Source organism: Hyperoodon ampullatus, assembly GCF_949752795.1.
Source record: "Hyperoodon ampullatus genome assembly, chromosome: 18".
In the NCBI taxonomy this organism is placed as follows: domain Eukaryota; kingdom Metazoa; phylum Chordata; class Mammalia; order Artiodactyla; family Ziphiidae; genus Hyperoodon; species Hyperoodon ampullatus.
Window position 1 is genome coordinate 4,996,825 of NC_136931.1, and position 22,398 is coordinate 5,019,222.

The following is a 22,398-nucleotide window of genomic DNA, read 5'->3' on the forward strand; positions in this document are numbered from 1 at the left end:
CTCCCCCCAGCTCTGGAAGCTCTTAGCCGAGAAGGCAGAACTGGCCTCCACGTTAAGTCCCACAGTGGGGGATGGTGGCCTGCCACCCCTCCTGACGCACTTGGGACCTGGACAGGAGCGGCACTTGTCAGCACGGCGGGTCCTCCTTGGCCACCTGGGCTCTTGGTGAGACAGCGTCCAATTATCCAGTCCTTGGCCTTGACAGAGGCTAACTCTCACAGGGCACTGCATTGTCCCTTGAGGGAAGCATTCCTGCTGCTGGTTCCTCCAGCTCTGCGGGGACCTCGGCTTTCCACTCTCAGCTAAGCCACCACAGATGCAGCGTAGAAACGAGGGCAGACTTAGGATCTGCCCCTTGCCTGCTCTCCACCTCCCCTGACCCCTTGATGCCAGAGAATAGACATCCTTGGCTGATATTTAAATGAATTCATTTGCTCATCCATTCATTCATGAACAGACCCGGCCCTTTGCATCCAGAGTAGGAGGCAGAGGGAGGACCAAGTGATTAGAGATAAAAGCGGTGCATCCTGAGCAGAGGGGAAAGAGCAGTGCATTCTGGGCAGTCGGCTCACGGAGGGCTTCACAGAGACACAGGAAGGGGTTGAATGCGGAGGGCTGTTTGGGCTGTTTTGGGAGATGAAGCTGGAAAGGTGGGCTGGGATGAGATGCTGTGTAGCGGACTTGGACATTTCGGTAGATGGAGAGGAGATATTCCAGATGCTGGAGAAAGGGGTGATGTGAACGGACTGCAGGTGTGAATGATGATGATGATGGGATGGGTTGCAGGAGGACCAGCTGGGAACAGGGAACAGTCGAGCAGGTCAGGCAAGCTATGAGGGCCTGCCTCCTCCACGGCATTAATCGTACAAGGTGGTGGCAGCCCTGGAGTCTCATCTTTTGTTCCCCAGCTGAGCACACCTGGGAGGGGCCTCGATGGCACCTCCCACCAGTGATTCGGCCGGGCACAGCTGCACACCGTCGGCTGTAAATCCGCTGAGAAAGAGCACGGGGTTGCAAATGGATGATGGAGAGAAGGCTGTGGACCTGTGGATCTGATGTAGTTCATGTGTAAGTGTGTTAGCATTTCATCAGCGGGGACAACTTAACGTGCTGTTTATTCATTCCACTAGTATTTAGTGCAGGCCTACTATGTGCTGGGCACACGCCTTCCCCTGACCTCAACGCCAGGGTCAGTGTGGCCTGGGGCTCTGGCACAGGGGGCACCCACATCAGCATCTAGCTTCAAGCTGGCCTTGATCTCGTGGGGAGCCCTCGTTCCCTTTGATTTCTCCGGGTGCACTCCCAGCTGACAGGCGCACATGTCCCCGTCCCTCTAACTCCCCAAAAGTCAGCAGGGCACCCCCCAGTCCTTCCCATGCTATTCCCCCAAATAGGCGCTTTGCATAGTGGCAAGGTGGCCAGTCTCACAAGGAAAAGCCCTACCCCCTAGAAAAGCCTCCTGTGACTTTAGCCCCTCTCTGTCAGTTTCAGGCATTGGGCCAGGTCTGTGGTTTTCCAGCTGGGGTTTCACGAACACCCTCAGGGCTGCTGTGTGGGTGAAGAGCTCTGAATCCCAAGGTGCAGCACTTGCAAATAATGATTTTTAAAAGAATGTGCAAATTTCTAGATACCCTCCCCCATTTCAGTCATGGCCCCCACTGGGGGCAAGCTCACCCCAGATCAGGCAAGGCCTGGGACCCACATCAGGTCCCATATCGGTCCTTCTTCTGGAGACTTTTCTGTGCTGCGTGCCTGAGGCAATAACTCCCCACTCTGGCTCAGCCCATCCTGTGACTGGCTCCCACCCAGGGCTCTTGGTTTTCCTCTGTTTCCCATACCAGTCAGCTGAACAAAATGTGCCAGAACTAAAAGAAAAATAGGTGAGCCCATCACTAACATTATGAGGCTCTATAACGTCTCAGTACATGCCCGGTGGAAATTCTTTACCAAATTAGAAGTGGAAAATTGGAATTGATCGCTCACATGTGGGGCTTAATTAAAGGCTCTATTTTTTTCTCCCTGCCATGTCCCGGGGGATTGGTCTCCTTGTGATTAGCCTAGCCTGGCAGAGCAGCCTTTCCTTCATGCTGATTGGGTGGGATGGGGATGACCAGCGAGTTGCTAGGCGGTCTCTTCATCCCCATTGGCTGAAAGGAGTCTTGCGATTCCCAGAAGGGCTTGTTTTTCTCGGAGGCCAATGGGCATGACTGCAGCCAAAAGTCAAAAATTTCCAGCTGAAGGCAAAAGAGCAAAGGCCCCTTTACTTCAGACTTATTTTCATGCGGCTCCCAGAGGCAACTTTAAAATGTTGGTTCAACACCCCTCTAGCCAGAGTTGAGCCCAAGTGAATTGAGGATGGATGGGTTAATTCTTCAACGCAATGCAAGTGGGGCTCGACCCACTGACTCTATTTTCATAGCTTTTAGGACTGGAGAAATTGACACCTGGAAGGCCCATCAGAAGGCAGCCTAAGCAGGTGGTTTCCATGAGGTGTCCCTGAATATCTGGAGATTAAGTGTCTCAAAATGCACAGCTTTGAGAAAGGGTTCAATGATTTTATCAACCCTCAGGGAATCCATGACCCCTGAAAAAGGACAAGAAGTTAAGTAAATGAACTTCTGCATTTTAAGATGGGGAGACCAAGGCTCAGAGAGGGAAAGCCACCTACCCAAGGCCACACAGCATGTTCGTTTAGTTAGATCCGAGCAGCCTGATTCCCAGCAGGACACTCTTTCTAGTATATCAGCTCTTAGGTTCATCTGAAACAGTGCCCAAGACCTCAAAGAAAATATTCAAGACAAGATTCTAACACTTTGCCATGCCACCCTGAACAGAGTAAGGAGCGTGGTCTTGGGGTCCCTGGGTACCAACACTTAACCCTTTGTATAACATGGGCATGGAAATTGATTTCACTGGGCCTTCCTTTTCTCATTGATCCCGTGGAGAAGGTGGATGAGATAGTTGTTAAATTCCCTCCCAGCATGGACAGTCTGGGATTCTGGAAGTTCACTGCTACAACTTATACGATGGAGAGAGAGGGGCAGGTAAGAAACAGGGAGAGAGGTGAGAAAGAAAAGCTGACCACAGTCCCCGACTATCCGCAGAATTGCTCCCATAGCAAAAATCAGCAAGTAGTTCAAGTTTGAATAGTTCCTGAAGATCTCTGTCCGCCAGCTGCCCGCCACACGCCTACCCATCCACCTGGGTGCCTCGCCCCAGTGCCTGGCTGCACGGCTCTACATGCCCCCTGCCCACCTCCCTCCAGTGGCGTTAAACTCCCTTCCTCCTCTTGTTCTTGTCGAAATGCTCATAATGGGCATCACTTGTTGAATGATTACTAGGCACCCCGCAATTGATTTTTTTAACATTTTATTTGGGAAACATGTCAAACTGACCAAAACTTGCAAAGAACAAAATCAGTACATAGACAACTCCAATACACCTTTTAAGAAACATTTGGCCCCATTTGTTTTATCGTTTGCTCTATTTTCTTTATTATCTATATAGTATGCTTTTCTGGACCATTTGAACATAGATGACTAACTATATCATGGCACTTTGCTTTCAGAACTTTAGAAGGTAGTAACTGGAAAGCCTATCAGAAGACCATCAGTCCAAGGATTCCCAGCCAAGAGCTTCCACAAGGGGTTTGGGAATCTCTGGAGATGACATGAAACAAAGCACGTGTTCGTTATGTGCATTTCAGAGTGCACTGTTCAATGATTTCATCAGGTTCTCAAAGGAATCTCTGACTCCTCCCCCAAGTAAAAGGATAGAAGCTCTAAGGTAAACCAACTCCTTCATTTTAAGATGGAGAGCCCAAGGAGACCCGAAACACTTTGGTACGTAGATCCTAGGAATAAGGATATTCTCTTACAAAGCCATAATGCAGTTACCGATGTCAGCACATTTAACTTGGATGCAATATTTTAATCTAATCTACTGCCTGGTCCACTTCTGTCAGCTGACCTAATAATATCCTTTATAGGATTTCCCATCTGGGACAGGATCCAGCATAGGCCTGGATGTTGCATTTCCTTGTCCTATCTCTTTAGCCTCCTGTGGTCTGGATCTTTCCACAGCCTTTCTTCGACATAGATGACATGGAAATTTGGGGTGAGTGTAGACCTCTCCTTATTTAGTAAAACATGCCTCATTTTGTGCCCATCCCATCTCCTTGTGCTTAGATTGAGGCTGTGCTTTCCTGGCCACACACTGTATCTGAGGTTGTGTCCCTCTCAGGGTATCACATCTGGGGGCGCCGGTGACATAAAAGCCCTTTATTTGGGAGGTGACCCCAGGAAATGCTGGCAAGGGAGTGGAGAGTGAGAAAGAGAAAGAGAGCAGGGGACTGGTGGCCGGGCCCAAGCCATTCAAATAAGAAACAAAATTAACCCCTGCTCCTGTGCAGGCTGGATAGAACATGCCAGATGGCCGGCAGTGCATGGACCATTGGCGCCTCAGTGAGGAGGAAAGAGGGTCCGCCTGGCAGGTGACCCCATCCCCGAGGCTCAGAGCAGGTCCTCACTCTCCAGCTGCCACGAGAAGGGGACTGTCCCTTGCCCTCCTGACCCTGCCAGCCCGGGAACCAACCGCCTGCCTCACAGATTCTCAGAGCTGAACGGTCCTTGTGGTCACTGGGCCCAACCTGGCCCTTTTACGGGTGTGGACCCGGAGGCCCAGGAAGGGGACGTGATGGGGCAGGTCACACGGTCAGAGGCGGCGAAGCCAGGACCGGCAGGCAGCACCCGCGGCTCTGAGCCTCCTGACCGTCGCCCAGCGCTGGGCTCATCCGTCATTTGACATCTAACCAAGGGGCACCTCCGGGAACACAATGTCAGTTACAAATAAAACAAAGGGACGCCGCTGTCCCCACCAGTCCTGTGGCTCTGGGGCCGTCCAGAGCAGCCCGGCTGAGGCTGCACGAGCCCAGCCTCCCTGGCCGCCAGCTCCAGGTGACGCGCAGAGAAGGCACATGACTTTCATAAATCACCTTTCCTGCAAGGGGGACAAAGGGAAAAAAGCATGAAATTGGGCGCCCTGAGCTAAAATTAGCCAATCTTGCTGTTCCAAAGGCTTCCATTGTACTCAGTCAATGACTGGCTTGAAATAAGATCCCCTGGGAAACTCAGCGATTTCACCTGGCGCCTTCCTAACTAAGCTTTCCGGGCTCCCCTCCCCCACGCTTGCAACTCCTAGAGAAACATTAAACTGTACTAAGAAGCGATAAGTGGCTGCTCTGGTGTATTGGGGCAGGTCTAGCCTCGGGGACTGCTGGGGCTGACCTAAGGATGTCGGAGGAGCTGGGAGGGTCCCCCAGGTGATGGGTGGCAGGGGTCAGGGCTCACCAACCCCTGGGCTGTGGCCAAGTCAGAAGTTGGAAGGGCAATGGTTAGTTTCTGGGGCAGAGTTTCTTAAATGCCTGCCATGTGCCAGGCATTGTCCTGTCAGCAAGACAGATGCTCCTGGAGACCTGGGAAGAGGGGAAGAGTGGGGTAGAGAGGGAGGCCAAGGATAAGTCAAGAAGGAAATAAATAGGACAAGCAGAGCCTGTGCTAAGTCCTAGAAGGGAAGAGGGCAGGGTGGTGACGGGACTAACCATACATGGCACCGGCCCTGAGGAGGTCTGCCTTGGTTCTCCCAGATGTTTGGGTTCCCCCAGAAGCAGACCCCGAGGCAAGGATTTACATACCGGCAGTTTATCTGGGAGAGGAACTGAACCAACACTTTACGTTTTTAGGACACACCCACAAATATCAGTTAGAAATATTTTGTTTCCAAGGACAGGAATCTCTAATCAGACTTCATTAAACAAGCAGACAAACAAAAGGAGACATTGGTTCTTAGAACTGACAATACACAAGCAGTTCAGGTGTGGTTTAACCCACATTCTTTAGGTCTTTCTGAATGCTTCTACAGGTCAGCAAAAAAGAGCTCACAATAAAATGGAAATTTTCAAAATGTCTTCTAGAGCCGTATTTTAGAACAGGGTTTTTGTTGTTTCTCTCTAACCCACTCCTGTAAAGAGAAGATACTATCATTCATTCATTTTACATTCAACGCTTGTTTGTTGGGCATATTCTATGTGGGAGACCTCAAGGAGGGGATGGAGAGAAACAGACAACAGGCTGACCCCCCGGAGCTGGGAGCAGCCAGGCCCTATGACAGCCACCAACGATGACCGCTAACGTCGGGAACAGTGCTCGGCACACTTCTCAGTTCATCCCACCATGACCCTGCAGGCCACGCGTTTGTGACCAGTTTCCCAGGTGGGGAAACTGAGGCTTGGAAAGGTGGAGTAGCCCCTCGGCCGCTGGGTCCACACCTGTGCTCAGCGGTGGAGACCACACACGGGGAGGGGCAGCACAGTGCCGGGGTCCAGGGCAGACCCCCGGAGCTTGGAGCTGCAGGGAAGGGAAGGTGGGCCTGATGGCAAAGGCGTCGTGGAGGAAGCGGCATTTGAGCTGTGTCCGGCTGGGTTACGTCACCTCCCTGCTCAAATATGCTGTTGTTGGCAAAACTTCACTCAGAGGGGATCGGGCCAAGAAGACATTAACAGGCTCTCCTTTCAGAAGCAGCCTTCATCATCACCCTGCAATCATAAATAAGCTGAGTCAAAGGAACTGAGCGAACATTGTGTAATAGGGACTGTCTTGGGAGGGGAGGATTGGCCAGGCAGATTTATGCAACATGGGGACAAATATTACTTACTGGGCAGAACACAGCAGAGTTAATGTCATTCTGAATAACTTGTTTACCCACTAATTATGTGATTAATGAATATCAAAAGGCTCGTTGCATAGAACTGCCGTTTGGAATGGCTGGTATATTTCTGGATCTGGTTGTAGTCACCATCGCAGGACAAAAAGGAAATCAATTTAAATGCTCTCCAGGGGGGAAAGATGTGTAATAAATGTGCTAATTAATAGGCTTGGCTGTTTAAAAAATCCTCCCCATCCCTGAAAAAAATAACCATGAGAAATCATTATTTCAAAGCTCGCCTAAGTTTGTTTTCTTTTAAATAACAACACGGGTAAATAACCTCGCTGTTTTCTCAGTTAAAGAAGAAGAAAAAAAAAATCAGCGCTTACCTGGCTCTGGAGACCCTCCATCCGGGTCCAAACTTCCCTCTGCCCTTCCTTTGCACATGCGCATTCCTGGACACCTGTCCTGCCTTTGGCAGCTACTCCCACCTCCCCCAGCCCCTTTCCTGCCGTCTCCCAAGCCCGCCAGCCCGCAGCTCTTTCTCTCAATGGCAAAGGCTGCATCTCCCACCCTCGTGGCCGTTAGGAAAGAGCTGAGGAGCGATGGTCGGAGCCAGGAGGGAGCTCCTGGAGCCATGCGGTCCAGTCACGTTATAAAAGAGGTCGGGGGTTCTGTCCAAGGTCACAGAAGCAACTCCAGTGGCAGCCCAGGCGGTGAGTGGGATTGAGGGGCTTGGAAGTCAGGTGCCTGGACAGGAACCGCAGCTCCATCCTGACCCCGCATGCTCTTCTGGAGGTTACCCAACTTCACCTTCTTAGTTTTCTCCCCAGTAAATGGGGGCAGCGATAGCGTCTACCTCTTCGATATGACAGCATCTGTAAAGCCTCGGGTGCAGGGCCTCCAGAGCCTCTAGCCTGTCAGCTATTTCCTCTGCCACCACATCCCTCCCACGTCCCCTCGTGGACAGCGGCACTGGTTGAAAGGGAGGGAGCACGGGCCCAGCGGACAGGCAGAGGGAAAGCCCAGCCTGAGGCCAGATGCGCTGGAGGAGAACAGGCCACCTGGGCTGGCCTTCCAGTTGTTTCTCCAGATGAGTCGACCCAAGTGCATGGAGGTTAAGCAGCAGCCGAGGCCACACACACCCGGGGCCAGCCGGGAGGTGGCTTGGGGGGAGGGGATGCTATCCCAGGGCTCCACCATCTGCTCCGGCCTGGCCCAGCTCCCCAGCCCACCCGGGAGAGCAGTCTGTAGTTCTGAACCCTGAAACTGCTGAGGGAGCAGGGAGCGTCCGGCCACGGGGTGTGGGGCTGGGGGCTGGTGTGGTCCTCAAGCCCCCCTGGCCCCAGGTCCCCAGACTTCGAAGCTGCCTGTACTCCTGCTCAACAGGCCCTGCCCAGGCTGGGGTGGCGCCCAGGCCTGCAGACCCGTGCGTGGGTGTGTGTGCACGTGTGCGTGTGTGCACGTGTGAAGTGTACAGCATCTTCCCTCCACACCTAAAGTCCTTGGAGAGCCCGGTAGTCCCCACAGACTTACTGCAGTCTCCCGGGGAGAAGGAAGGAGACCCGCCCACCTGGCCTGAGAGGCAGGCTAGGCAGCCCCCATCCAGCGGGCACAGGGGCTCGGGCCGGTCACAGCCTCAGCTGGTGTGCCAGCTGGGGCGGCCGGAGAAAGCCTGGGCTCATCTCTGCGTGAGCCTCCTGCTGGCGCCCAGCGCTGCCCCATCCACTCGCGGGAACCCAGAGGACGCGGAGGGCAGGAACTGGGGCTGCCGCCCGCCCAGGGCCCGCCTCTCCTCCCAAAGCCACCCTTCCCGGCAGCGGCTGGCCCGACCCAGCTGGCTCTACGGGCCTCGTGGCTGCCTCATCTGGCCAGGTGCCACCCTTCTCCCCCCGCCCTGCCGGGCGAGCCCTGGGAAAGGAAGGAGACCAAGGAGGACAGGCTCCCACACCCGCCGCCCGAGACACCACACGGCCGCCCCCAGGCGCGCAGGCTGGGCGACGACGCAGTGATTCTGTGAGGAGGCTCCAGCCGAGCCCCGGCCACCGCGGAGGCTTCTCCCTTCGCAAACCGAGGGGCTACGGCTCCCCTCTTCCTCTCCAGAAAGGCGACAACACACAGAACCACCAGAAACAGCTTCTTTATGCGAGCCCGAATATGCAGCCGCCCCACCTCTCCAGCACGCCAGGCCCTCCCTCCACCCCCAGCTTCACCCTGTGCCCCCGTGCCCCCGCCCAGAAACGGCCCTCCTCCAGCAGGCTCCGCCTGGGCTCAGGGACCTCGGCCCGGACGTCTGTTTCAGTTTCTGAACTTGCCCACCAGTGGTTTCGGGGGCCAGGCCCCCAGGCCCTGCTGGTCCAGGAGGAGAGACAGCTGCTGGCGAGCCTCCTGGTAGGGCCCAGCCTAGGGCGGGAGATGAGACGGTGGAGAGAGGGTGCCTGCTGGGGGTGCAGGAGAAAGGGGGCTGCGGGGCAGGGAAGCGGCTGACCTTGGCTGCCTCGTAGGTCTTCAAGGCCAGGAGGTGGGACTTCCCGAGAGCGCGGGCAGCCTGGCGGAAGGCCCAGAGAAAGGCAGCCTTGCAGAGGCGGGAGGGAGGCCCCTGGGCAGCGCTGGGGATGGAGAGAAAGGGACCGAACGTCGGGGGAGGGCAAGGGAGGACAACACTAACAGGCCTACTCCACGCCCCTCACACCACCTCCACGCCGTGACCATCCGGGGCGGGGGGCGCCACGGGGTGGGTCACATTACCGGTAAGAGGCTGGCGGCTAGATGTGCTCTTTCCCCACGGGCAGGGGGCCGGGGACCCCCGCCGCCCCCCACCCCGGGCCCCGCTCACTCGGCCTTCACACGCCCGGTGGCCACATCCACCACCTCGACGTCAGGGTCCCCCAGGCTCCAGTTGAGGCTCAGCCCCTGGCAGGTGTTGGAGGGGGGGTCGGAGGGGGCCACCGAGGGCCCCGCAAACAGGTGCAGCATGGTCCGGGTGTAGGGGGGCGGCAGGCACGGCCCCAAGGCCCCGTCGAGGTCGGGCCGGGTGTGGATGGCCCTGCCCAGGGCCGGGGTGTTCTGGCAGGGGTCGGCTGTGGGGGCAGAGGGCCCAGGATGAGACCTGAGTCTCCGCCACGCTCCCCCACCCCCGCCCCAGCCCTCCTGCCCTCGGGCCTCACCCAGGACCAGGCTGCTGGCGTAGACGGGGGGCAGGAAGTGGGCCAGCAGCGCACCACCCAGCCCCAGCACGGCCCAGCGTGCCAGCTTGTCGCTGGCCGAGAGGCAGCCCACGTGGGTGTCGCGGAGCGCAGGGGCCACGTAGCACACGGGCTTCAGCTGCCCCTGGATGTGGGCCTGCAGACGGAGCGGGCAGCTGTGCGGGAGGCCTTGCGACGGGAGGCTGCAGAGGGCGCGGGGCTCAGGGCCGCTCTCCCCACCCCCGCCCACACGGCCCTCCCCGGGCGCGCCACATACTCGATGTCGTGGGCAGCTCCCCTGGGGGTGTTGCTGACGTACAGGTGCAGGAAGATCCCGGGTTTGAAGGCGAAGGGGGGCCAGGACCCCGGCTGGGGGACCACCACAGACCGCTCCTCGCCCTTGGGGCCCCCCTGCGTGGCCAGCAGGAGCTGCCGGAACAGGAACCTGGGGGCGGACGGAGCGGCAGCTGGGGCGGCCCGGCCCACCCGGGGCGGCCGCAGAGGGTCCCCCCGACCCCTCACCTCAGCAGGGCCCGGCGGGCCACCACCAGCCCGTGGCAGTCGTGGAGCTGTCGGCCCGAGAAGTCCAGCCACCTGGCACAGCTGCCACCGCCGGTGCCCAGCGCCACCAGCTGGTAGATCTCCTTGGCGTGGCCCTGGGAGCCTGGGACCCCTGCGGGGAAGGGGGCAGAGGTGACTAGACTGAGGCGAGAGGCCCAGGGGCCTTCCGAGGTGAGGGGCAGGGCCAGCCCTACCTCTCTCCAGGATGACTGCGGCCACAGTCCCCTTGCAGGCCCAGTACTGTGAGCTCGAGTCCACCAGGTGGTCAAAGCCAACGCTGACCACGGCCGCGCAGCGCTGCTCGTGGGTCAGGATGTTCTCTGCGGGTGAGGGAGAGGGCGGAGGTGGGGGCCCCACAGGCCACACCCCTCCCGTGCCAGGGGCCAGGTCAATGGGGGCCCACCTACCGATGCTCAGGGGGGCGAGTGGAGGCCAGCTGGGGGTCTTTGGGGTCTCTGGAAGACAGACAAGGCGCGGGCTGCCGTAGGCGCTGGGGTCTGCCCTCCTGTCCTGTGCCCTTCAGGAATCCCAGAAGTCCCACTGGCAAGCAGTGTGTGTGTGTGGGGGGGGTCATCCTCCAGAAGCTGAAAGTTCCTGGGCTGCCCCCAGCAGTCCCTGTCCCCAAGGACTGCTAACATCCTTCAAAGGACGTTAGGGCCTGGTCAGCTCACACCGCCCGCCCCACCCTCCCCCGCCCAGCTCCCTGCCGGCCGGGTCCTGATGCCCAGATGGTCTCCGCAGCGACTCACCCCTCCCCACACACATGCACCCGCCCCCACGGGGGCTCAGGGCCCTGGGTCACCAGCCCCTGTACCTGGGCTCTCCAGCCGAGGCTGGATGTAGTGGAGGGCAGCCAGAGCTGCCTGCTGCTTGGCCTCTGGCTTACTGTAGCCGGTGCCCGCAGCGCAGACCACCCCATCCAGCTCCACGGACACAGAGGTGGGCAAGCAGGGGTCTGGGGAAGGAGGGGCTGAGAAGTAGCACCAGGCACCTTACCCGCATCATGGGCCCTTTCTAGGAGGGCCATGACACCTGCCAGTGAGGAGGACAAGAATGACAAGGAGACAGGCCTGCTGACCTCCACCCAGGCCATGGCTACTCAGAATGCTCACTAGCCTCTCTGAAATAGGTCCCTATGACCCCACTTCACAGAGGGGGCACACAAAGGGCAGGTAGCGTGCCCAGGTGGCACCAGGACCCACATCCAGGGCTACACTGTTCCCAGGATGAAGGTCCCCTGTCTTCCCCCAAACACATAGCTCTATTTCTTTTCTACATTTGAAAGGGCCATCTTCCAAACACTACCACTTCAGGTGTTACTTACGACACAACAGAGACAGGTGAAAAATCCTAGAACTGGGATCACTTGGTCAAAGGGCATAAATTTACTTCCATTCGTGGTATTTGCTGGTACCTGCTGCTAAACTGGTTGCCCAAAGGTCTCCCTTTTAGAAGAGAACCCACATTTCAGTACCCCTCCCTAGCACAGAGATTCATCTACTTTAAAAGGGCATCAAAAATGCCAACCAGTAGTAGTAAGGGAGGCTAGCATCAGGAATCCACGGCAGCCAGCGGGGTGACAATTAAATCTGGCAACAATCATCAAAGGCTGCTAGAACCACGAGGTGACGGTGTTCTGGGGAACAGGATAGCCACACCATCTGGAGATACCCCCCTCGGACGACTGATGACGCACCCAGGGGGAAGTGAAGACACCTGGCAGACGCCACCCTAGTCAGGCCCTCCCAGCTGACATCCCAGGGGTAGGCCAAACAGGTCTCAGGTCTGCTGGTGGGATGCACAGCCAGGGCCACGAGGTTCCTACAGGCGCTCCTGCCGGGTATGCATCACCTGAACCCAATCCTGAGGAAACAGACCCAAGTGAACCCAATTTCTACAGAACAACCGGCCCTTACTTTGCAAAAACATCAATGTCCTGAAGCCAGAGACACTCGGAGGAATTATTTCAGGTGAAAGGAGATTAAAGAGGTGTAAGAGCTAATGTGATAGGTCATGCTGGGTTGGGAAAAAATGGCCATTACTGTGACCAGTGGCAAAAACTGAATGTGAATGGTAATTAGCTAATAGGATCATATCAATGTTCAACTTCCAGAATTCGACCATTGTACCTGCCATCATAGAAGACGGCGTCCTTGTCCTTAGGAAACATATGCTGAAGCATTTAAGGAGCCGTAAGTCAGTGTTCAGATTGTGCACGACAAATTAATGTGGATATTTATATCTAAATACATAGAAGGGACGGAGAGAGAGACATACACAAAGTAAGTGGGGCAAATGTGAACTGCAGAAACTGGGTGAAGACTTTATGGCAGTTCTTTTATACTATTCTTTGAAACTTTACCAAAATAAAAAATGACTGAAAATACGCCTATGCATGTAAACAGTGGAAAGGGGGACCTTAGGCAGAAGGGAGGGGCAGTATTACCCAGTGGTTCAGCACAGGCTCTGAAAGCAGACTGCCCCCTCGCGGCTACGGCCTCTCTGGCCTGTCTCCCCGTGTGTAAAGTGGGGGTAACGGTATTGTGCGCCCTCGAGGAATACTTGTGAGGACGCAAGGAGTTACTGTCTGAAGGCCTTCAAACAACACCTGGCCCATCATCCAGAACTCATGAATGTTAGCTAGCATCACTGCTGTTGAATCGATTTCCTTACTTCTGTATTCCTGATGCTCTGGCATTTGGGGATTTGATCCTGGAGAGACCGACCCTCCCAGGGCTAGCTAATTCCTGGACATAGCAAATGAGTCCCCTGCAAGCACACCCTTTCATATGGAAACCAACCAATCCAGAGCTCACACCCCAACCATCAAACCGTCACACAAGCCAACACTCCCCATACCCTAAATCACCTCCCAGGCCAGGTACTAGACAACTAGGAACCAACCCCTAAGCCCTAAACTTACTGTCTTGCCTTCCTCGATCCTAAACTTACTCTGCATTCCTACCCTGCCTCAACCGTTCTGTCCCAAGAAAACCCCAATAAAGGCTGTGGGTTGTGCTCTCCCCTCTCCTCTACCTCCGGACCACCCCCATCCTTTCCCACATGGTCCGGCATGGCAAGCTGTGCCTCCTGTTTCTAGGGATCTGTATTTACTTTTTCCTTCATGGCAATCATTCTCACGTCTGCTGTCTTACCATACCTGATTAAAACAAATCCCGGGTAGATTTTTAACACATTATCTCTTTTTGAGCTGGTCCGTTGGGGTTCTCCTAGGAGGTTTGACAAATGCTCCCAAAAGCTTAAGGGATGATTCTCTTGCTGCCTCATGAGAAGCAGGGAATGTACTGGCTTAAAGTTGGGAACCTGAATTTAGGACCTGGTGTATTTGTTCTTGGGGAGGGCAGGGGGGAGGATTGTAATGATTACATCCCTTTGCAGTGTTGCCATCATCAAGCTGTGTTTGATAATGTCTTTGACTTTGGGGCTGGCCCTCACTCAGGTATCTCCTCTCCAGTGCTGGCAATGGCAACTCTGTGTGTAACTGGCCCTCAAAAAAGCCTGCTGGGGCTTCCCTGGTGGCGCAGTGGTTGAGAGTCTGCCTGCCGATGCAGGGGACACAGGTTCGTGCCCCAGTCTGGGAAGATCCCGCATGCCATGGAGCGGCGGAGCCTGTGAGCCATGGCCGCTGAGCCTGCGCGTCCGGAACCTGTGCTCCGCAAGGGGAGAGGCCACAACAGTGAGAGGCCCGCGTACCGCAAAAAAAAAAAAAAAAAAAAGCCTGCTGAAAGGCTGGGGTAGCTTGAGGCAGGTCCTTTAACCAACCCAAGCTTCAGATGTGGCCATGACCTGCCAGTTAGAAATCTGATGTACCTGGTGCTCCTGGCACCACGCTGCTCACAGCAGGGCCTACCCTCGGGCCCCAGGCTCAGGCCCAACTCACAGTCCTCCTCGGCCGTCCCAGCCCCCTGGGCCTCACCTGCTGTTTGGTCCTCTCGGAAGGTCAGGGAGACTCCCAGAGTGGCCGCGTACTGAGTAAGCAAGGCCACGGCCTGGCCCGGTGGCGGGTCTTTGATCTGTAGGCCCAGCTGTCTGGCCGCCGTCAGGAATTCCCCGGCGGGCCCTGCGGACGGAAAGGAGACCCTCTGGGACCTCCCCATCCTTCCCCTCGAGTCTTCCTGTGCCCGGGCTGCCCCCAGTTCCCAGACACGGGCCCCCACCCCGGGCCCACCATGCCCCGTCGCTGAGGCCTGGAACTGCCCGCCCTGCTCGGCGGCGTCGTCCGAGTTGGGAGCGGGCGTGGTCTCCCTGTGGTCTTGGCCCAGGCTGGCCGAAGGCCTCCTGGGGCTGGTCCCGGGGCTAATCTGCAATGACGCCGCCAGGCGGGGCTTCCTGCGGGCACCGGCATCCGCGCCCAGGGCTGTGCTGGCCTGTGAAGCCATGGCCGGATGCGAGGACCCGAGACGACAGTGGGCACGATCTCACGCCACCCGGACCCTTTTACAGGCGAAAGTGAGCTCGCGCGTGGGGAGCACGTGGCACAACAGACAGTGCATGGAGAGCTCCGCCTCCTATCTCACTCCTAGCCAATGAGAGCCCATAAAGCTGTGGCCGACAGTGTGCCCAGCCAATGGGAAGGCCAGTCTCTCAAACCGTTGGATGTGGACTGAGTGGCCGCCTGGCCAACATCCTACCTCCGGGGGGCGGGGCTTCAGGTGTGAGGTGGGGATGGGGCACTGGGCACTCCCATTAGCTTCTTCTGGGCCCTTGCCTTGTACTGGGGAGACAAAGACCAGGGGAGGGGTCTGGGGACCCAAGTCCAGCGCCTCACCCCTGCTCCCATCCTAGGATGCCTCCCAAATCACGCCACATCATGCCAGCCTGCCCCCAGCTGCTTAATTGAGCCTGGCGGGGGCGGAGGGGCGGGGGGGAGGCGGAAAGTCGGTCATCTTTCGGTAAATGAAGGTGTTTTCAACTGCAGCAGCCCCACAGAATCTTTAGGACCTACATTTAAAAACTGTTCACCGTAGGCCTTCCTGAAACCAACTGTAAGTGCTCCATGTGTGCTCTAGCTAAAATTACTCATTTGGTACCCTGTCCACCCATCCACCCCCCCGATTTTTTTTTTTTTTCCAGAAGGGATTTTGGGTTGGTTCCTAAAAATATCGCAAGACAACAATTCTTTAAGATGAGGGACTAGGGATGAAGGAGAGAGAACAAAAATAAAATGAAGTTAGGGATGAAGACAATTTACATATGGCCTGCTACGATGCAACACAGTTGCTTGAAGGGGTTGGAAATGTTAACAGTCTTGGAGCCAGTGAATGGGAAAACGTGACCAATTATTCAGTTTACAGTCTGTAAGCTTTGTCACTGTTGCTGCTGCTGCTGATTGCTACCTTTGGGTCTGAGAACACTAGCCAGGATTGGGGCAGTGTGGATACAGAAGCGTAGGCGGAGCAGTTGGTAGAACCAGTAACATTTGACTCAGGAAGAGCAGCTGCGGGGAGCGGCATAGATTCAAACTCCCAAACGTTTCAAGGATTGGCATCAAGAATTATGGGGCTTTCCAGGTGGCGCAGTGGTTGAGAGTCCGCCTGCCGATGCAGGGGACACGGGTTCGTGCCCCGGTCTGGGAAGATCCCACATGCCGCAGAGCGGCTGGGCCCGTGAGCCATGGCTGCTGAGCCTGCGCGTCCTGAGCCTGCGCTCCGCAACGGGGGAGGCCACAACAGTGAGAGGCCCGCGTAACGCAAAAAAAAAAAAAAAAAAAGAATTATGGTTTTTCGGGCCTCCCTGGTGGCGCAGTGGTTGAGAGTCCGCCTGCCGATGCAGGGGATACGGGTTCGTGCCCCGGTCTGGGAGGATCCCATATGCCGCGGAGCGGCTGGGCCCGTGAGCCATGGCTGCTGAGCCTGCGCATCCGGAGCCTGTGCTCCGCAACGGGAGAGGCCACAACAGTGAGAGGCCCGCGTACCACAAAAAAAAAAAAAAAAAAAAGAATTATGGTTTTTCTTTCGTGTGTAGCCCAGAGAGCAGAATTATACCTAGTAGAGGGATAGCATAGCAGGTGTTCAGTAGTGGAGTGAGGGCTACATAAATCCACAAAGACGTCACCAGAGTCACCAAAACGTAGAAACATCACCAGCAGGAAACTGCACGAACACATGGTGATATATTCAGACAATGGACTATTACTCAGTAATAATTTTTTTTAAAATAAACAAGCTACCTTTGTGCTCACAATCACATATGCGTGTTGAATGAAAGAAGCAAGACTAAAAAGACTATCTTCCACATGATGCTATTTATATAAAGTTCTTGAGCTGGCAAAATTAATCTGTGGTGATGAGTCAGAATCATGGTAACTTCTTCAAGGAGGTATTGACTGACAAGTGGCACCAGGGAATTTTCTGGAGTGATGGAAATGTTCTCTGTCTTGATCTGGGTGGTGGTTATGTGGGTTTATATCTATGTAAGAACTTGATGAGTGTACACTTAAGGCTTGTACACTTTACTGCATGTTAAGTATATATCAGTAACAAGAGGAAACCTAACAGCTTGTTTATAGAAAGGGAAGAAGGAAGGAGGAAATGGAATTGGCCTCCCCGAGCAGAAGCTGGATGGGTGATGTGAATAGTGATGTGATAGGCAAAATAATGGTACCCCCAAGATGTCCACATCCTGATTGCCTCAGCCTATGACTATGTTACATCATATGGCAAGGGGAAATTACGGTTGCAGATGGAATTAAGGCTTCCGATCAGCCGAGTTTAAGAGAGGGAGATTATCTGGGTGGGCCCAATGTAATCACAAGGGTCCTTAAACCAGAAAGAGACTGAAGAGTCAAAATCAGAGAGATGGCCTTGTGAGAAAGATTCAACTGGCCATTGCTGCCTTTGAAGATGGAAGGGGGCCATGAGCCAAGGTGTGTGGGCAGCTTTCAGAGCTGAAAAAGGAAAAAAAAAAAAAGAAGTCTCCCCACAGCCTTTGGAAAGGAACACGGCCCTACTGACACCCTGATTTTAGCCCAGTGAGACCCATTTCAGGCTTCTGACCTCCAGAACTGTATGATGTTTTATTGTCTAACGCCACTAAGTTTGTGGTAATTTGTTACAACAGCAATAGGAAACTAGTATAAAAGGCCTTCAATATTTTTGGCATACATACCCCTAAAATAATTTTGAAAGACTATGTATCCCCCAATTGTTTAGTCACACGGAGTTACAAAAGGTGCAATTTCTAGTTTATTATATATTGTAATCATCTTTTCAATATGTTTTCACCAAAACCACGGAGATGCAGACTTAGCTTATTCCATTTATGAAAAACACTCTCCAAATGATTTAATCGTCAAAGCTTTCTCTCATAGACAAAGCACTCAGCTAAAATGGAATTACTTCTCCTCAGAAACAGTCTGACTTGGCTTTTTCAATTTAAGTAAATGTGTTGATACTTTCTCAGAAGAGCCATCTCATTCATGCCCTCTTCCATTGATTCAAATATGCATGAAGCATCTTCTAGCTGTCTGGGATACGTCAGTGACCAACACAGACAGAAGAATCCCTGCCCTCGTAGAGGGACTTCTGGATTCTATATCTAAGGTAGCTGAGAAGGCTGACCTAGAGGTTGAAGTCTCAGTAATATCAAGTGTCACAGCCAGCAGTTTTCTTCTTTTTTCCTTTTCTTTTAAAAAAAGGTTCTTTACTGAAGTATAACGTACACGCAGAAAAGTGCACGGATCATTCAATGAATTTTCACACACGGCACAGAGCCATGTAACCAGGACTCAGATGAACGAACATAATACTGTGAGCCCCTGGGACTTCCCCGGCGGTCCAGTGGTGAAGACTCTGCTTCCACTACAGGGGGCATGGGTTCGATCCCTGGTTGGGGAACTAAGATCCCACATGCCGCGCAGCCAAAAATAATAATAAAAATAATAAATAAAGAATTGAAAAAATATAATATATAAACAGCCCCTCTCCTGAACCCTTCCATCGCTACTTCTTACTGAGCCTGCTTTTCTTAGTCTTACGGGAACTTTCTCCTGCAGGGACTCTGCTTTTTGGAATAGTCCCCTTGTTCAGCACTCATCTCAGGCAACAGTCCACAGAGGAGAAAAAAGCTTGAAACTTCCGAAGCCAAGCACCTCCCAGATAAAATCTATATAGATGGAAGCCAAGAATTTTGAAATTGACTCTTTAAAGTAATAGTTCTCAAAGTGTGGTGCCTGGACCAGCAGCATCAGCATCCCTGGAAACTCATTAGAAATGCAAATTTTTGGGGGGAAGGGAAGGGTGGGATGAATTGGGAGATTAGGTTTGACATAAATACACTACCATGTGTAAAATAGATAGCTAGTGGGAACCTGCTATATAGCACGGGGAGTGCAGGTCGGTGCTCTGTGACGACCTAGATGGGTGGGATGGGGGTGGGGGTGGGAGGGAGGTCCAAGAGGGAGAGGATACAGGTACACATATAGCTGATTCACTTCATTGTACAGCAGAAACTAACACAACATTGTAAAGCAATTTCACTCAAATTTTTAAAAAAAGGAATTAAATTTAAAATAAGTAATATGTGGAATTCTTAAAAAAAAAGAAGTAGCATAAAGTTTGTTAGGAGAAAGTTTTTTTCTGGGACTGAATTCTAAGAGGAATTCATTTAAATGAAAAAAAGTTGAATAAAAAAAAAGAAATGCAAATTCTTGGATCACATCCCAGACCTACTGAACCAGAAAACGCTGGGGGTGTGGCCCAGCAAATGGTTATAACAAGCCCTCCAGGGGATTTTGATGCATGCTCAGGTCTGAAAACTACTGGGCTGGATAAGGGTAATATTTATGATCGCACAGTAGCTCTTAAAGCTTGGCCCCCAGACAAGCAGTATCAGCGTCACCTGGGAACTCAGGAATACAAATTATCAGGTCCCACCCCGGACTCACTGAATCAGAAACTCTGTTTTAACACACCCTCCAGGTGATGCTGATGCATGCTAGAATCTGGGAACCAGTGCCTAAAGCTGTATTTGCCTGACTACTGGGAAAGCCTCATGCGTTCCCAGCAGTACCAGTACTCCTATATGGAAAGCCTGCTTCACAGGATATAAAGACAGTCAGTAGCATTCCTACTGACTAATAAAGTGCCTGGCTTATAGTAGGTGCTCATTGTTTTTTGAGTGAATTAATGCAACAATCCCGTAAAGTAGGAAGTTAGTTAAGCAGCGGTGAGGTTCGCGAGCCCGTCAACCTGGACTTCACTATTGGGATTTGAAGGCATTTGATTTCTACGGCCCACAGCACGGCCTGCACTCGCATTCCCCCTCCTGCCGGGAGGTGGTGCTCTGGAGCGCCCGCGAGGCCAGGATGGGAGGCGGGACTTCCTGCCTTCCAGGGAGCACTTCCGGCCCAGCCCAAGAGACGGGTAAACGCCGCTGTGGGGCGGTCCTGTCGCGGACGCTGGAGCTAGGTTGTTTCTCTCGGGCTCCCTCGTGGCACGAGGGTCAGGCGAGCATCACGCGGAGGTTCATTTCCCAGACGAGCACGGCACGGCCGGGGCCACGTAAGTGCGCGCGCCGCCCGGACGGGACGGAGAGGCAGGTCCCTCTGCTCAAGTCCACGGGCCCCAAGCTTTGTGGCTTTGGGACAAGTCGCCCAGGCTTTACAAAGTGGGTTATTAGCAGCCGCTGGCTCATGGAGTCAGGAGCATCCCACCGATGTAAAGCGTGGTAGCAACAGCTGTCTGGCGCACGGCGCTTGATGCGAGACCTCTGATATTGTTGTTCGGTTGAAATTCTGGGGCCTGGAGGTGGAGTGGGAAGAGGTGGATAGGGAGGGAGTGGGCGAGTAGATGTCTGAGGGGAAAGGCCGCCCGGATCCCCTCTCCCATCCCATTGCAGGCGCACTTTTTGTCGTGCCCGGCCTGGCGTGAAGGCAGACCCGACTGACTCTGCAGCCTTGGCGGTCTAAACGGGCCGGGAGAGCGCAGGGCGAGGGCGGGAAGTCGAGGCTGTCTTGTCTCGGGGCTTCTCTGAGGTCGTGGGCTCCACCAGCGCCGTCAGCCTGCCTGCGTTTGTTTGAGGCTGTTTGGTTCCTTTTTCCTCTCCTTCATTCATTGCTGGATTTGTTCCTTCAGTTTTTGTTTTTAAAAAAAAATTTTAGGGCTTCCCTGGTGGCGCAGTGATTAAGAATCCGCCTAACAATGCAGGGGACACAGGTTCAAGTCCTGGGCCGGGAAGATCCCACATGCCGTGGAACAAGTAAGTCAGTGCTCCGCAACTACTGAGCCTGCACCCTAGAGCCCGCGAGCCACAACTACTGAAGCCCGCGTGCCTAGAGCCCGTGCTCCCCAACAAGAGAAGCCATCGCAATGAGAAGCCCGCGCACCGCAACCCCCGCTCACCACAACTAGAGAAAGCCCGCGCACAGCAGCGAAGACCCAATGCAGCCAAAAATAAATAAATAAAATAAATAAATTTTTAAAAAAAGAACAATAACTAACATTTGTTAAAAATTTTTTTTAATTTATTTATTAATTTATTTAATTTTTGGCTGCGTTGGGTCTTTGTTGCTGCGTGCGCGTTTTTCTCTAGTTGTGGCGAGTGGGGGCTGCTCTTCGTTGTGGTGCGCGGGCTTCTCATTGCGGTGGCTTCTCCTGTTGCGGAGCACGGGCTCTAGGCGTGTGAGTTTCAGTAGTTGTGGTGCACGGGCTTCAGTAGTTGTGGCGCACGGGCTTAGTTGCTCCATGGCATGTGGGATCTTCCCGGACCGGGGCTTGAACGCGTGTCCCCTGCATTGGCAGGTGAACCCTTCACCACTGCGCCACCAGGGAAGCCCTGTTCCTTCAGTTTTTATGTACTGATTGTTACCACGTAGTAAGTACCCAAGGCACGGGGGATGAAGTCTCTTCCCCATGGGGACTTTTAGAGCAGTTTGGAATTAAATAGCTTTACCTTTAAATATCTAATCACACATTGCAATGCGTGCTCTGGAGGAGGGATGCAGGGTGTTGTGGGATAGTATTGGGAGAACTGGGAGAGGCTTCCTGACTGAAAATCTGAAGGATGAGGAGGATCTTGTAGGTGGGTAGGAAGGGCAATGGTGATCCTTTTAAGTGGAGAGATAGTGTGAAAGGGTCCTGCAGTGAAAAGACGCATTCCCGCCACTGTCCTCTTTTGCTACGGAAGAGAATGACAGCAACGGCCAGTTGCCAGGAACTCAGAAATGAGTCAGATACAGTTCCTGCCCCTGAAGAGCAGTCTCGAAGAAGAAATAAGGCTGTACCTATAGGCACAATTAGAACGAGGTGACACGTGCGCTAAGAAACAGACATTCATTCAGTTGGCAAGTATTTACTGGCATTTACTGTGTGGTGGGCACTTCGCCAGGTGCCGAGGGTACATGGATGTCCGGAGGTTACAAACTGAATGGATACAATTCAGCTGCAGTTCCAAGGGGAAAAGTTTTTGCTTACTGAGACTCCAAGGCTGGTGTTTGCTTCTGGGTGCACGGGAGAGTAGTGGTTCAGAACTTGGATTTTGAATCAGGGCAGGGATCAGGCTGTTGGCCTCGGGCAAGTTGCTCTTCCCCGAGTCTCAGTTTCCTGAACTCCATAATCGGGGCAGAGGAATAAAACACATAGTGCCGTGTCTGGCAGATGCTGGCACTCAGTGAGTGAGCACTGCTCTTATTTTTGCAGGTAATAAAAAAGAGGGATGATACGGCTGTTTATTCTTTATCAAAGCCCTTTGACGTTTATTATTATTCAACACACAGTTCCTTTTTTTGGAAGGTACTGTACTTGACAGTGGGAAGGCAGACAGATAAGACTCGTCTCTGGCTTTGGGGAACTTGAGTTTGTCTTGGGAGCGTAGCGTAGAGTGTGGGGTCTGTAGTCTATGAACGTGTAATTATAATGTAATACATAAGAGCATGTTGGAAGCGGACCCCTCGCCACCTGACTTCGGCCCGTCACTCACCTCCTAGTTCCGT

At 53.8% G+C, this 22,398-nt stretch overlaps 1 protein-coding gene across 1 annotated transcript; it reads right to left on the reverse strand.

The window, feature by feature from the left end:
* Window positions 1–9,000: 9,000 nt before the first annotated feature.
* ADAD2 (adenosine deaminase domain containing 2) lies at window positions 9,001–14,848 on the reverse strand (the record flags this gene model as incomplete). Its single annotated transcript, XM_079724171.1, has 10 exons — window positions 9,001–9,105; window positions 9,191–9,311; window positions 9,539–9,782; window positions 9,870–10,090; window positions 10,165–10,332; window positions 10,410–10,560; window positions 10,643–10,768; window positions 10,856–10,903; window positions 11,263–11,403; window positions 14,386–14,848. 10 exons carry the CDS (start codon window positions 14,846–14,848, stop codon window positions 9,001–9,003), a joined length of 1,788 nt encoding a protein of 595 aa, XP_079580297.1.
* Window positions 14,849–22,398: the final 7,550 nt, after the last annotated feature.